Source organism: Tribolium castaneum, chromosome 10 (genome assembly GCF_031307605.1).
Source record: "Tribolium castaneum strain GA2 chromosome 10, icTriCast1.1, whole genome shotgun sequence".
NCBI classification, from domain to species: Eukaryota; Metazoa; Arthropoda; class Insecta; order Coleoptera; family Tenebrionidae; genus Tribolium; species Tribolium castaneum.
Window position 1 is genome coordinate 3521739 of NC_087403.1, and position 14928 is coordinate 3536666.

Sequence of the window (14928 nt, forward strand, 5' to 3'; positions counted from 1 at the left end):
CTGATTCGAATAGCGGCTTTATTTAAAGAATCACTTTACAAACATAAATTTACAGGTCTATTAACATGAAACACTATTTTCAAACAACAAAACACGTAATTTGGGGGATAAAAAATGGAAATTGTTTCAAATGTTAATTTCTCTTAGCTTTTGCGTTCGGTGTCTTTTCTGGTTCCTGAAACTAGTAAAATTATTTGGCCGGGTGTTTGGGCTCAGAGCTTACAGCTGGAGACGCTCGTGAGGACAAATTCCCGCCACTGCCATTCCGCATCAAGGGCCTGTGTGTCGAACTTGTGTCGTGTCTCACTTCGTGTCTTTCCACACTGTTGCTCCGTGATGACGAGCCGCTTTTCTTGAAAATACCCGTGATTCGCTCCCTCAAATCCTTCTTGCTCCCTTTCTCCTCCAGAAGTTCGGAACTCGAATTTTGCTAAAATCTACGTTATTTCAACAATTACAAATCCCGAAAACCAACCTTTGACGATAGTGATCTTGAGGGCGAGAAAGTCCCAGGATCTTCGTCATCGATGCTTCGAGATTTGGTCAATTTCTTCAACTTGCCCATGATTCCCTTCTTCTTTTTCTTCTCGCCGGCGAACTCGCTCTGGGTGGAACCACCAGAGAGGCGACTGTCTAGACTCGTGTCCCTCGTTGTCCACCTTTCGACGTCTGAAGACATGTCCAGAGAGTGGAGACTGGACATGCTGTCGTTGTCGTTTTTCCAGATTTTGGGGTCGTTCTGGGCTATGGTGTGCTCTAGAGACAAGCTTTTTCGGTGTAAGCTCCCGTCGGTTTTGCGTTTCTGGTACGACTTGTATCTGCTTTCGGAGACATTTTCGTGTTCAGTGGACGTCGCTCTTCTCATCCCCATACTGCGCTTGATTCTCTCCCGTTCGTATTCATCTTCGGTTAGTTTCTGGAGTCGGCGCAGGTCTTCCGCAGTGTTTGCCAGTTTAAGCATCATGTTTTGGATTTCTTGTTGCTTGTCTTCTGGTGATAAAGACGACTCGCGGCGCTCGATGGCTGGTGAAGTCTCGCGCGATTTCGAGCTTCTGCTCCTCCGTGGGGGAGTTGGAGTGTATGAGGCTTCCTTATCGCGGGAGAAGAACAGTTCTGGTGCTAGTTGCTTCAAATAGTCGATTTGTTCAATCAGGACGTTGACTTTTCGTTCGTCTTCTTGGTTCAGGCGCTTCTTGCCTTGAATAACCGACTTGAATTCTTCTCTTTCTTTCTCGTAGCGTTCTTTTTCGCGGCGAAGCTTCTCGTTTGTGGTTCGCAATTTGGCGTGAGCGTCTCTTAGTTCCAGCAAATCGCACTGTAGCTCGGTTATTTTCTTCTTATTTTCGTCTTGATCCTCCTCGGAGGACTTTTTGAACTGTTCTTGTTTGCGTTTCGCTTCTAATCGTTCCTTGTCTCGTTCCCTCTCAACTTCGAACAACGTCTGCCGAAGATCTCGGGCCAAAGTCGCAGTTTCCTGCAATAATCTCTGCTGTTCCTCGCGTTCTTTCTGCCAAGCTAGTTCCATTCGAGTCCGCAGTCCTACAATTTTCGTTCTTCCGCTACTAAGGATTTTCTCCTCTTCTAGTTCATTAACCCGGGAATGCAGTTCAGACATTTTCACTTCCCATGTGGACCTTTCCGACACCAGTTCGGTTTTCAGTCGAGAACATTCAAGGCGAGCTTCCGAAAGTTCGTCCTCCATGCAACTGATTTGTTGTTCAAGAGTTGCAATTTTTGTTTTCGATTCCTCCAACTGCATTTTTTAGTTTTGTTTGACTGGATGGCGACTTACCTCATCGTAGTGTGCAGAAGGATTCGTATTGTCTTTGGCACTTCTTGGAGAATTTTTCAAATCGCCGATAGTTTTCTGAGCCGACTCTAGCATGTGCTTGTACGTGTCTCGTTCGCGCTTGAACCGCATCACTTGGCCTTGGAGCTGTTGCAGTTCGCCGTTGACTATAGAAAGCTGGTTGTCGTATCGCATTTTGTACTCGCCCAATTCGAGCTTTTTGGATTTTTCAATAGAACTCAACCTGGAACATATTTTTTGGAAACCAAACTCTGGAAATGATTCACCGACTTTGCTTTAAGTTGCCTTATTTCCTTCTCCATTGCCGAACTATCCGCACTTATGTTCCTTTGTACTTTGTTCACTTTTTCGTAATCGTCCAGTTTTTTCCTCAATTCGTCAGTCTCCTTCCTCATGTATTCCATTTGGTCGTGCATCGCCTCATTTTCCTTCCTCAGCTGGTCCAACTCGGATTGCTTATCGTCCAGCATTGCTTTATATCGCACTTTATCTAATTCGCTTCCGTTTCCGTTACGTTTCTCAATCTCTTTAATTTTTTCTTGCATGCTCAGTTTCTCCTTTATCCATTCATCGTGTTGTTTGTTGTACGTTTCTCTCAGTGTTTTTAACTCAACTTCCAATTCGTCCAGTTGTGACCTTGTACTAGAAAGTTGACTAAAAAAAAATAAACAATTGTAAGGTTTTTCCAACTATGGTCTCACTTTTCGATAGTTTCTTTCTCCATAACCAACTTTGCCTTGGTTACTACATGTTCTTCTTCCAAAATTTCATACTTAGCCGTGAGGTCTTCATATTTCTGCTTTTCTTTATTTAGATTAGTTTCTAATTCTAAAATTCCCAACATTACGAACAGAAAGCAAAATTGTGTCAAATTACTGTCTATAGTCTCTTGGAATTGTTTGATTTCTGCTAGTCTTTTCGTCCCAGCTCCGGCGTTTAACTCCAGTGATTTTATCTTGCTTTTCAGCGAAGCGAGCTCCATTTCTTTGTTTTTGTTCTCTTTCTCGTGGTTGCCTTTCATCACCTCGATTTTCTTCTTTTCGTTCTGAAACAGTTTTCCTTTAACAATGCCTCTATTTTTTCATTTTATTACTTGTAATTCAATTTCTAACTCTCCTTTCTTCTTCTCAAGAGACAGTTTATCATTCTTACTGTCCGTCTCCGATTTTTTCAACTTATCTTCGAGATTCTTTTGGCTCTTTTGGGACGATGCCAGTTTGGACTCAACGTCGGCCAAATTAGCTTTGCTCTTACTTAATTCGTCTTTTAATTTTGTGATTTCGCGAGTTTCCAGTTCATCAACTTTGGAAAACGATTCTCGCTCTTTTTTCAAATTCTCTTCCTACGAAAAACAATAAAAATTACTTCGATACCAACGACATGAATACCAATCGCTCGATTAATTTCTTTTTGCTCTCAACTGTGGTTTCCAGACTTAAAATTTTGTTATTTAATTCCTCAATTTGGTTATTGTACTTTTTGCGCTCTTCGTTCCATTTACTTTGCTCTCCTTCTTTCGACTTGGTTTTACTCTTCTCTTCCTCAATCTGAAATGAAAAATTAACTACTTCTCCTAAACACCAACTACGCTACTTTAGCTTCCAAATCCTTTTCACGTTTTTCTGCAATTTTTAATTTTTCTTCAGTTTCGCTAAATTTCCGTTCTAACTGAGACACCTTCGAAGCTTTTTCAGATAACTATAACACATTTAAAATTCTATCTACGAAATAGTGGCAATCAATCGTATTACCTCATTGATTTTACTATCAAGTTCTTTTTTGATGGTTTTTAACTCTTTTTCTTTAGAGTCAAGGTCTAATTTTAGCGACTCAGCCTTCTGGCTTATTAAGGTCAATTCATCTTGTTTATAAGTCGCAGTTTCTAAAAGTCACAATTAAATGAATGGCCGCAAACACGTTAGTTATGCTTACTTAAATTAGCTTTCAATTTAGCTATTTCTTCGTCCAGTTTATCCTTTTCTTCTTGTACTTTCTTCTGTTCTTCCTTGGATTTCTCGATTTGTTCTTTAAGTTTCTTCTTCTCTTGATTCGATTTCGTTAAGGATTCCTTCGTTTTGACCAAAGATTTGTTAAGTTCGTCGTATTTACTTTTCTCTTCAGTCACTTTCTCCTTTTCCTTCGATAATTCAGTCTTCATCTCTTCAAATTTCTTGTTCATTTCTTCGAGTTCTTGCATCGCTTTATTGACTTCGTTCTGGTGTCGCATTTTCTTCATTTCTTCCTCTAGTTTAATCTTCTCGTTTTCGCTGGTTTTTATTGCCACAATCATCTCACCTAAAATAGAATTTTTGAACAGTGTCAGCTTTGCTGATTGTAGGTAGGTACCAATTTCATTCTCCAAATCATGCACCATAGTTTTCAACTGATCCTTCGATGTTAACTGTGAAACCTTCTTAGGTGTTCTCTCTACAAATCGTTTGTAATTTCCTCCCTGTCAATATTTTTTTAGAAGTTATGGTAGAATAAAACACAATTCTTACTTTAAGACTTGATGAATCTTGCGTAAGGGCCGTTTCTAATTTTTCTTCCAGCGCTTTGATCTTGTCGTTTTTCTCGGAAATTTCAATTTCTAACGAAGCTATTTGGTCAATGTATTTGTCTAAGTTTTTGTCCGCAGATTTGAGGTTTTTCGCTCCTCGGACTAGTTGAAGCTTTTTATTCTCGCTTATTAACTTCTCGTTCTCTGCCTCAAGCGATTGGATTTTATTTCGTAAAATGCTCGCTTCTTGTTCAATGACTTGAAGTTGACGTTTCAAGTCCAAAGTTTGCTGATCCAAATCCAAAGACCTGTGGGTTTACGCAATTAGTTTGGTGTAAAAGCACCCAAAAAACACGTACTTGCTTTTTTGAACACTTTTACTTCTCTTTTGGTTTAGACTAAGTTCCGCGTGTAGTCTTTCACAGTCTCTTTCCTTCTCGATGAGTTTTTTCCGAAGGTCGTTCGCCTCGTCTTCTAGAACTTTCAGCTTCTGATTTTGCAGTGTCGTGCCCTTTTCTCCACCAACAGCCGTGCGTTTTGTTGTAGTTTTCGCGGTAAGTTTGTCTTGCAGTTCCTTGTTTTTGGTTTTAATTCTATGGTTTTCCGCTTCTAAATCTTCAACTTTGCGTCGAAGAACAGAAGCTTCTTGTTCGCTCAACTCTAACTGTAATTTGATTTCTGCGGGGTCTTCGTCGTCTGATACGTCACCTTTCTCAGAAGGTGGTTCTGGGGTCAATCTTGAATTATTGGTGGGACTTAGTTTACGACCTACCAATTGTATTAATTAATTCGGTTAAACGACTACAAAGCCAAAAAACTTAAGCAAGAAATGTGAGAATTGCAACTGTAGAAAATGGTGGGAAGGATTAGTAGGGAGAGGACCAATAATTGTTAATGATCATGCAATACACAGCTCATTTTTGACGTACTTCTGGCTCGAGTAGCCATTTTCTTCAGCTGCAAAACCAAAGATTCATTATCATCTTCTATCCGTGACACTTTCTTGCGTAAATTTTGAGCCTGCAAGTAGGAAAAAATTATTACCCATTGCGTTCAGGAAAGTGGCCATTGGTGAGAAATGTCTCGCTGGTTGGTAAATTTTGGACATTGTGAGATGATGGAATTGAATGGAAGAAATGAAACTTTGTGGTCGCCATTCAATTGTTTGACTAGAGGCGTCACAGATATCAAATGCGGCTTGTGTTCCTGCTTCAGATGAGTCAAGATTTAACAAAGTTTGGGTCGATACTGTGAAAAGTTTGGTCTCCACGTTTTGAGACTCAAACAATACTAAAGGGGATTTGCGTTGAAAAATATGCAATTCGGGGGATTTGAAATGTCCGCATGATTTTTTACAAATCTGGACCAATGAAAAAAAATGAATTAGAAAACAAGGCACGTGGAGGGATTACCTCTTCTTCAGCAAATTTCAGTTGTTCCCGTAAGTCAGCTTCGCGTTCCATTGAATCTTGGAGGTCTCTCAGCAACTGAGCGGGATCGTCTTGGGAACCGCCCCGAGTCAGAGACTCGCGGGAAACTTTCTACAAACAGGGATCAGACACGCCCAAACCTTTCAACTAACTTACTCCATCAGCAGATGGGAATTTGCCGATGGATCCCAACTTCGGCGCTTTCTTTTTGCTCGTCTTGGACTCCTCTTGAAGCTTTTGATTCGTCTCATCCAACTCCTTTTGCAACCGAATCGAGACTTCGTTAGCTAGCTTCAAATCCTGTTCGAGTTGTTTCATTTTCTCCAAATTGGCCAAGGTTGACTGTCCCCCTGAGATCTAACAAAAAGTGAGAAGGGGCCACAAGTGTTAACCGTTCTACCTCTTTCAACTTCCGCTCCGCTTCGTTCTTTTCCTGCTCCAACTGTTCAGTTTTGCGTTCGGCTTTTCGCAGCTTGAACGACAAAATCCTGCAGTTTTTGGTGGTCTGATCCAACTCTTTTTTGAGTGAGGTGTATTCCACGGCCTGGTCTTCGCGGAAGTTGTCCTGCATTTCGTCCATTTGCTCCTCCATGTCCCTCAGCTCCTTCTTGATGTCTTCGTTCTCGTCCATCAGCTCCTCGCACAGTGTTTCAGCCGCGAGCAGCTTCGAACGCAGCTCATCGGCGATTTTCTGCGCCGCTTGGGCCGTAGGTCTCTGTTCCAACTCCTCCTCCAGCTCCTTCACCTTAAAAGTTAGACTCTTCTTCTCGTCCCGGAAATCCTCGAGAGTTTGTTGCAACTCGTTACACTTTTGCTGGAGTTTCAGGACTTCCGAAGCAGTGGTCTTGCTGGTTGTTGTTTCCATCGCTGCGAGTCTTCGCAGGAGAATGTCACTCTTTTCGCGTTCAAGTCTTTCACATTTTGTTTTCGTCGTTTCTAGCTCTTTTTTTAAACTCTCTAACTGTTCTCTTAACTCGTGATCGTGCGCATCCACCAAAGTGGTGTCAGTTGTCTCGGTTCCGGCTATACTTACAGCGTCGTCTTCGGGCTCTGAATGATGGTCTTCCACTACAGTAGGTTTTCGTTTCACCTAACGTAAATTGTCTTCAGTATTGACTCTTGTGTTTTAAGTAAATTTTGTTAATATGGTTAGTTAGATGAATATCAAGCGGTGCGAGTGCGGGGTAAAATAATTGTTAAGGTACAAAAACACGATGATTTGACCAGTCCTGGGTGCTTCTTGATGGATGAGCTGGCATGCGTCTTACCAATCCTATTCGTGCGGTTCCCCAAAACTATGAAATTTAAAATAAAGGGTGTAACAAGCCCCAAATACTACAAAGCTCTAATTACTTGAATAGGAGTGCAAGGGTTAACACAACACAACATTTAATTACTTGGATGAGAAATTGTACATCGTGATTTGTTGGTTCCTCTGATATTGTTTTGACTTCTTTTATTTGGATTCGTTTGTGTTTTTCCTCCGCTGCTTCCTTGATTTGCTGTAATTTCCTAGCGCGTGCTGCTAAACTATCGTTTTTACTAAATACTGACTTTTCGGGTTTAATGGAGAAACTATCAGAAACTGTAACATGGTTTGTTGATCGGTGGTTTCTCGTGTTGGATTAATTACCAGTTCTTTGTCCCGTATCGATCGGTTTTTGTTTTCTCTTTGGTAATTTTATGCTAACTGTTGTGACAGCTTGAGTATCGTCTTCCAATTTTGCTAAATCTGGAGTGGACGTCCAAGATGATGGATTGCTATAATTACTTTCACTTTTTACAGAATTATTGTCACGGTCAGACGCTAAGTTGCTGCTAGATACCCAGCTACGTCTTCTCTCACTATCTGCATCCCTAAATCGAATAACAAAATCAACTGAATTACTCTCTGAATCAACTCGGACCGAGATAATTATTAAACTGATGAAGATATTGTCTAGGTAACCCATTGCTAAGGTTACGCTCGGCTAGAGGCTGCACAAAAAGTGAAAAAAACACCTCCTTTTAATCGATAAATTCAAAAATAGAAAAACCCCCACTTTTGTTTTTTGATTGAATTGTTGATCTGCCATGAAATCTGCTCGTGCAGTTGGGTATAAAAAAGATAATTGAGTTTGAATTAATTTGGCACCGTGTAGTAATTTGACTTTTGTCAAAATTGACACCGCTGAAGGATGCCAAGCACGTGAATGATGTGAAAAAGCAAATCTTGTACCTTGAACTCCAAGACAGACTAGGTGTCGACGCCGTGGTGTCGTCTCTTCGGAGGGACGGTTCTTCGTCCCTTCGCTTCCCCCCATGTTCCTTATAGTCTCTAAAATGATTGTGTTTGTGTCGGAAAACGAAACTAGATTATGTACCTGAAGCACCGTTTACACCTAGTGGGCCACCTGACTTGGGGGTGGAACCCTAGGGGACACAAGGGGTCTCCCTTGGCAAGGGGGTACATGTGATGCATGATTGGGCGAATTCAGCGCTAGAGACAAAAATTGGTGAAAGGGTTTCACAATTTACAACTGCAACATCTTAGGTCGTGAGTTCCGTCTATATATAGCTACAGCACATTTGTATTTGCTGCAAGACCCTGACTCGATTTACCAAATTCACGAATGGGGAATAACAGCACTTACTGTGTATTTGTTACTCAAAAACTGGGATTAGGAGAAAATGGAGATGCGCTGGACCATCGGGCCCAGAAAACGTGCATCAATTACGTAATCACTTCACTGGAAAGTTCGCACGACGGCACTACTCCCACATTACCGAAAAAATCGGACAATTTGGCGATAATTCGCACGGGGTCACTTTCATATGAACATATACACACGTTGAAGCTGTGCGAGAGAAGACGGTCAGCGTCGCAACCAGATTCCGTGCTCACCTAATTTCGGGATGTTCGCCAAACAATTTATAAATCTTATAAGCAACACTCATTCCTGAAAGCGTATGCGATCCAGTGTTTGACGCCAGTCGCTTTCAAAACAATCACTTTTTCTTTACGCACTTTAGATTTTTCTCTTCATCTCCTTGCTGAAACACCCCACCATATGGGTATTTAATTTTAGAAGGAAAGTTGTTTGAAAATTTGGCAACCACGACACTTTTCTTGATTTTTCGGAAAAATGCTAAATTTGAACAGGAAAACACATGGCGGAAAGGTGAGTGGCCCTGAGGAAATTATCACATACAATTGTTGCGGAAAATCGCAACCGGTTCGCACACTGCTTTATTTAGGAATTTGTCGTCTTGTTTTGTTCTATATTTTACTAATTGTACTGGAATTAGCCGAACTAAATTGGACTACCGAAAATAGCATGCCAGGCTACAGCTAATTTTTCAAGCGTTTTTCTCGAGCGCTCTCCAATTCACGACGAACAGGCTCCGATGCAGTTTTATCTAAAAATTCAACATACAGGCCGGCCTAATGCGCCCCCACAACTATTGGACCAGTTACGTGAACTTCGAATATTTTATGTCTTTTTTCATAATTAAAACAGGAGGGAACAACAAAAGGTAAAATAACACACAAATTAATTCAACAGGTAATTTATTGGTTTGTTCGATTGTTTGCTTACATATTATGTTACATAAGTAAGTCTCCAACTGCACTTTTATCAAAAAAACTAAATTTTTAGTCGGAATCGTCCAGTCATTACATAGTCATAAAATATGAGGGACTTAAATCGAAGTTGCTAACACGTTACAATAAATTGCAATAATTAAATTCAATTCTTTTGGACACGTTTACTATGAGATTCGCAAAACATTCATAACCAAAATAAGTTAATTAATAAGTTGTTGATTGGTTATTATTATAATAATAGTTTTTTTTGCTGCGCTGTGCGGAGACAAAGCTAATTCATCCACCTGGCACGTGGTCGGATTAGAGTGGTTTAACTGTAAAAGCGGTGTACTTTTTATTTGAAATCTTTGACTCAAATATATTGTATTAGAGGTTTGAAAAAAGAGTTGAGGCATTTCTGATGGTTTGTGGCTTGGATTTTATGCCAGCCTGTATAGTACACCTCCCGCTGCGTATTTTTTCTCCGGATGTGTTGAAATAGAAATTGTGTAAATCGTCGAAGGCAGGAACGTATTGATGTGGGCTAGTATCGGGGCTAAATTGGTATTGCAATAAAAAACAAAGACGCAAAAAAACGTGAACGAATAACGGATTGAATAAGTTTTTTGGATAGCTAGATTCATTGCCAGCGGAGTGCAAAGTTATTTTCGGTTGTAATTTATTTAAAATTGTGACTTTGTTTGTTTTGCCGTATTCTTGGTTGCCTGCATTACCGAACATTTATTTTTTCCATTAGGTGTTCTTTTACTATTAATGATAAAACCGTTAAACATAACCCGGATTTTTATTTAACGCAAAAAACCAATTTGTAATCCATTTCAATTCAATTCAAGAAATGAGTGCACTTCTACAGAAAAAACGTGAAGTGACATAACTGGCGATAGCTAAATGCATAAATAACTTCCGAGGATCTTTAATAATTATTTTTCTTCCCTTGCTTTAAATTTATCAGGCCAGAAAATGCAAATGCGCTGTTGTCTTTTTCAAGTTATATTACTTTTTTATGGGTGTGGGTAATAATAATAAAACACTGGTTAAAATTAAAAATTAAAATTTATTTTGGCACAGAGAATTGTAAACCAAGTATTAAATATATTACTAGATATTAAGGGGTTGATAAGGTACGTTATTGAGGAATATGTTATACAATTCGATTCTTGGGTCTAGATAAACAAGTCCTTTTTGATCCTCGGCGAGTTGATAGGGCCAGGCTCGTACTGAGTGCTGCTCCTGACCAACTTTGTTTTACCGCACGGCTGAAAACAGAAATAATGAAAACCAAGCGTAATAATGCCACTGAAAAGTGCAAAAAAGCGGCCGGTGAGACAGTATCAGGGGGTTAGAGGCACACAGACACAGTTATTTGGGAAAACGGCATTAATGAAAAACCATCACCTCTATTTCCCATACCAAACCCACATAATATGATGTCAATAATACAACATACAATTCTTTTGTCTCTATCTCTACTATTGTCCTTTTTGTCTTGCGCTCTTTTTTGTGCTTCCTTCGCTTGCCGAGCCAGGTAGCTCGGAATTAGCCACAATTTCAATCCTGCACGTAACATGGTCTCCATAATGACGCAACAAACCGCAGCGCCGTTTATATGTTTGGCCAACTCTTCCTGCGACAGTTGCTTCATAATCAGTTTACTGTTATTATCTCTGAAAAAAGCGTTTCGCCAGGTGTCCAATTACGCCAAATTTGACTCACTTCGGAAGCAGCAGCCTTGCAGGAAAAAACGACGGGGCTGTAATCATCGCGACGTTGTGTAAATTCATCCTGTTCTGCTTTTCATGCTTGACCACGTTCAAAAGAAATTGCAGAAGCAATTTGTAGGTGTTGCGGTGCTCGATCGGCAGGAGGAGTACGAGAAGGTTTAAAGCTTTCAACTTGTCCTCGCTGTTCGGAATCACTGGAACCGGGACTTAGGGCACGAAACGCAAAACCGCGACTTACTGCTCGTTTTGTAGAACATATCGAACAGCTCCATGGTGAACACGGGGTCGGGCAAGTCCCGGAGGAGCTTTTTCAAAACCCCGGTCAGTTCGTGCACCGTTGCTTGCGCCAGGAGCGTCTCCACCTCCAGCCTGCTTGTGAAAAATTTCGACTCGATCTCGTTGCACAAAAACTCGAGCTTCTGCTTCTGGCCGGCCAGTCTCAAAATCCCGTCCTCGCACACGCAGCGAGTGTTCAGTTGGTTGACGACGCTTTGGAATATCTTAGGCACCATTAGGTTATCAGTCGGTCGCTGCATGTCGCGCATTACCAGAGTCGACAAATTAACGCCGAAGACGTTCCCACCTGGAAAATACAGTCAAACAAAACGAAAAAAACAAATTGGAAAATTGCCTTTGTACTTAGTACTGGCCTTCCGTTTCAGAAAAACTATCTTGTATTGGTCGAATATAGCGACTAACTCTACGTAAAGTAGGGGCTTTAAGTACTGGTATTCGCTGTCGGTGAATTCGTCGATGTCGATGCCTTGGTCGCACAAACCGAAGCTTTCGGACGTCAGTTGATTGACTTTGTTTTGCCTCATCAACCCCTCGAAGCTCAGGATTTCGTTCTCGTCGCCGTTTATGTACACTTTGCTGCAGTTGTTCTGGCTGCGGGAGAATTCGTTGTGGAGGTTGAGCGGTTTGCATTCGTAACTGTTCCGGTTTTTGAGGGGCTGGAGGTGCACTTCTGTTGTGGGGTCGCTCCCGCTCCGCTCTCTTTGGGGTCGCGGGAGGGTCGAGTACTCGTTCAGCGGCTGGTAACCTTTCAAGATAACGTTTTCAGATCCAAGATGGGCCACATCTCCCTTATCACGGCTCAATTTTTTGTTCTGGAGCGGTTCACTGGACGTCCATTTAACTTTTGCTTTAAATACTGGTTGACTAGATTCAAGTGGGCTAGAAAGGAGCGAGTTACACTTAGAAAAAAAATCGTGGGTTGGGTACAAAGGAGGTAAAGACGACTGCTGGTCTTCGTCCGAAGTTAGGTCATCGTTTAGGATTCCGACCGAGTCGAGTGAATCTGGTGTAGCACTTCTAGACCTGGTACCGGTACTCGATGTCTGAAACGGTGAAATATCAGCGCTAATTCGTTTACTCTGTTGGTTTTACTTCAACATTCCACGCTACGTCTCGAATGTCTTGCCGTTGTTTCCGCCTTGGCTGTCTGCTGTGCAGTGTTTTGTTTAAAGTCCGGATTCTAGACCTAACAGTTTCGGCTTGTCTCTCAGTCAAATGTTTCTGCCTGACGGAATCGCTAACTACATTTTCTGTTATTTCTTTTCCCTGGTTGTACAACTTCGTCAAGTCGGATAAACCGACCTTTTGCAGAAAGTCAGCAGCTTGTTCGGCTTCTAAAACGCGGAAAATTATTACGTGTAATGCCAAAACGGTCCGAGGTTCCACCATTGGGGACTTGCTCTTCCTCGATTTCTATCTCATTGTTAGTGTCTTTAACTTCGTTAATGTAGTAGTTGAGCGCTTCTTCTGATTCCATAACTAGGACACTTATATGTTCTTCATGATTGCAATTCTTTCTTTACACATCTGGAAGCATAATTAACAAGGCTACAAAGGAATGTCCACACAATTGATGCGAACAGAGTTTCTACAGGATCGTGATCAGCAATACTAATCTTACTATTACAATGCGGATAGTCTGTTTACACGACACTACCTGGAGGTAATCAGGCAATTAATTAACTATCGCAGATTGACTAAGCGCGACTAAATATGTAAGTAAGACTAATCATCCCGCTATGGCTTGATTGAGGAAAAAACAAAACAATTCAAGTTGCAAAACAAATCCACTCGACGATAACATTCGTGTGTTCGGTTTCGCTTTTCCCGCATTGTGCTCAAATTTATGTGGCTAGGTCAATTTGTAAACATTAACAGTGAAAATTATGAACGGTGAAGGCCACCGAAGTTATCTAATCGTATAAATGAACTACTTAGCTACTTTCTACATTTCCTCCGATCCGTAAATTGGAACGAAGTGTTTCTTTGGTATTTTTCAACAAACTATAATTTCCATCCTACGACTCTACCAGTGTTATTGTACCCGATGACGTCATATTCATCTCAAACTTGCGAATTCAACAGCCTTGATAGACAATCAAATCGAGAAAAAAATTAGAAAGCTGCTTTGTCTCGACTCAAATAATCGAACGGAAATTGGAAAATAGACCGCGGCTCGACCGCACCGTACTTATTTGGAAGGCATTTAACTCATTTTACTTTCGGTGCATTAATTGGACCAGTTTTCGACCGCTGATTAGCATCAATATTCATAAGCCATTACTCAAATTTGAAAATTTTTGCAACTTAAAACGAATCGTAAATTACTTCTCGCTAATCAGTTTATCTGAATTCTTGAGAGCTGATCTTGATTTTTTGATTTCTAGTTGTGTAACACTTATAAATATTAAAGTGCAAGTGTAACATTGACCGTTACATTCACTGGTTACTGTTTCGGCTACAGTTAAAAAGGCATTGTGCGCTGGAAAAATGTTTACATTCTCCCCATTTTCGATTTCTCCAGATTTGACTATAATTAGCAAAAAATGTAATCACAGCAGGACAAAAAATCTTATTACCCAGAATCATTGGAGCGCGAATCAGGATAAAGAATCGGATTCGAAAGCGATGAAAAGATTAGAAAGATAATAAAATAAATCACGTTAAAGAGCTTGGAATGAATTATTATTACTGATAAGTGTGCATGTGCGTAATCTTAGATAAGGATGAGGGGCAGATTAACACAATAAAACGAAAGTGATTTAGAAAATGCATTAATTAGTTTAAAATCTCGTTTTTTCACTTTCTTGCCTCCTAAGGCAGAACAATTCGAATTAAATGTACGATATCTGACATAATCTCTTGTTCCACTTTTGGAAAAAGATTCAATCTGGATTATCGTATCAATTTCATGCTTGGATGCCCAAGTCGGTGTTTTTAGTTTGTAAATAAAACTGTAATAATTACAGACGTCTTCGGCTACTGGAACGGCTTCAAATCCGAAAATTAAACAAATCAAGAATGTTTTCGTGGTTGCTTATTATAACCTTGAAGACCTGAACAAAGTAAACTACCTACATACTATTATAATCTAATCTTTTTAAAAACATTTCGTACAATAAATAAGATAAAGAAAGGGTGCCGAAGACGAATGGGCTAAAATTCCGGGTTGGTGAAGTTTCTGGGTTAAACGGAATCATCTGTGTAAACAAAGTCGACAATTTAATCAAAAGTTGAGCAAACTTGATTATGATTGTTATTGACGTGGGAGTCATAAATGGGGTTTTGGGTCACAGAAGACTTACCACGAGATGGTCCCTTGAGGCTTCGATTCAAAATGTGACTTATAACAATATAATAAAATGAGCAATGTATACACACTAAACACTAACGAAACTCCTTATCTTATTTATTGACTTTGCCAAACGCCAGCAAACATCACAAGGGACGGTCGTAAAAATCCAACAAATAACAATTAAAAAATTAAACACCTTCAACCACTTCCTATTCTAAAATAATATCGGACATGAAACAGTACGAACTCACTCCCCACTAAAAATAAAAACAACACGCACAAAAACATG

At 40.4% G+C, this 14928-nt stretch overlaps 2 protein-coding genes across 8 annotated transcripts; both read right to left on the reverse strand.

The window, feature by feature from the left end:
• Position 1: 1 nt before the first annotated feature.
• On the reverse strand, positions 2–8789 carry LOC657022 (uncharacterized protein). 5 transcript variants are annotated; one of them, XM_015978760.2, is made up of 24 exons: positions 8374–8789; positions 8104–8219; positions 7959–8057; positions 7374–7597; positions 7156–7325; positions 6141–6830; positions 5897–6097; positions 5723–5851; positions 5355–5670; positions 4670–5078; positions 4312–4618; positions 4157–4262; positions 3743–4105; positions 3562–3692; positions 3404–3508; positions 3199–3357; positions 2904–3152; positions 2687–2855; positions 2512–2638; positions 2081–2464; positions 1793–2033; positions 476–1753; positions 224–430; positions 2–181 (listed from the first exon to the last, which is right to left on the reverse strand). In XM_015978760.2, exons 2-24 carry the CDS (start codon positions 8199–8201, stop codon positions 134–136), a joined length of 6210 nt encoding a protein of 2069 aa, XP_015834246.1. In that variant the 5' UTR covers positions 8202–8219; positions 8374–8789; the 3' UTR covers positions 2–133. The 5 variants fall into 5 exon arrangements, with proteins under 5 accessions (XP_015834246.1, XP_015834242.1, XP_015834239.1 ...); XM_015978756.2 differs by having other exon boundaries at positions 2–175; positions 7138–7325; XM_015978753.2 differs by having other exon boundaries at positions 7138–7325.
• A 1571-nt stretch (positions 8790–10360) lies between these two features.
• conu (conundrum) lies at positions 10361–14919 on the reverse strand. Of its 3 annotated transcripts, none has more exons than XM_008195181.3 (9): positions 14650–14919; positions 12731–12871; positions 12437–12678; positions 12272–12387; positions 11679–12223; positions 11286–11630; positions 11040–11241; positions 10774–10990; positions 10361–10582 (listed from the first exon to the last, which is right to left on the reverse strand). In XM_008195181.3, the coding sequence occupies exons 2-9, from the start codon at positions 12819–12821 to the stop codon at positions 10490–10492; spliced, it is 1851 nt and encodes a 616-aa protein (XP_008193403.1). In that variant the 5' UTR covers positions 12822–12871; positions 14650–14919; the 3' UTR covers positions 10361–10489. The 3 variants fall into 3 exon arrangements, with proteins under 3 accessions (XP_008193403.1, XP_015834232.1, XP_015834223.1); XM_015978746.2 differs by having other exon boundaries at positions 10722–10990; XM_015978737.1 differs by lacking the exon at positions 14650–14919 and having other exon boundaries at positions 12731–14643.
• Between the last annotated feature and the right edge of the window lie 9 nt (positions 14920–14928).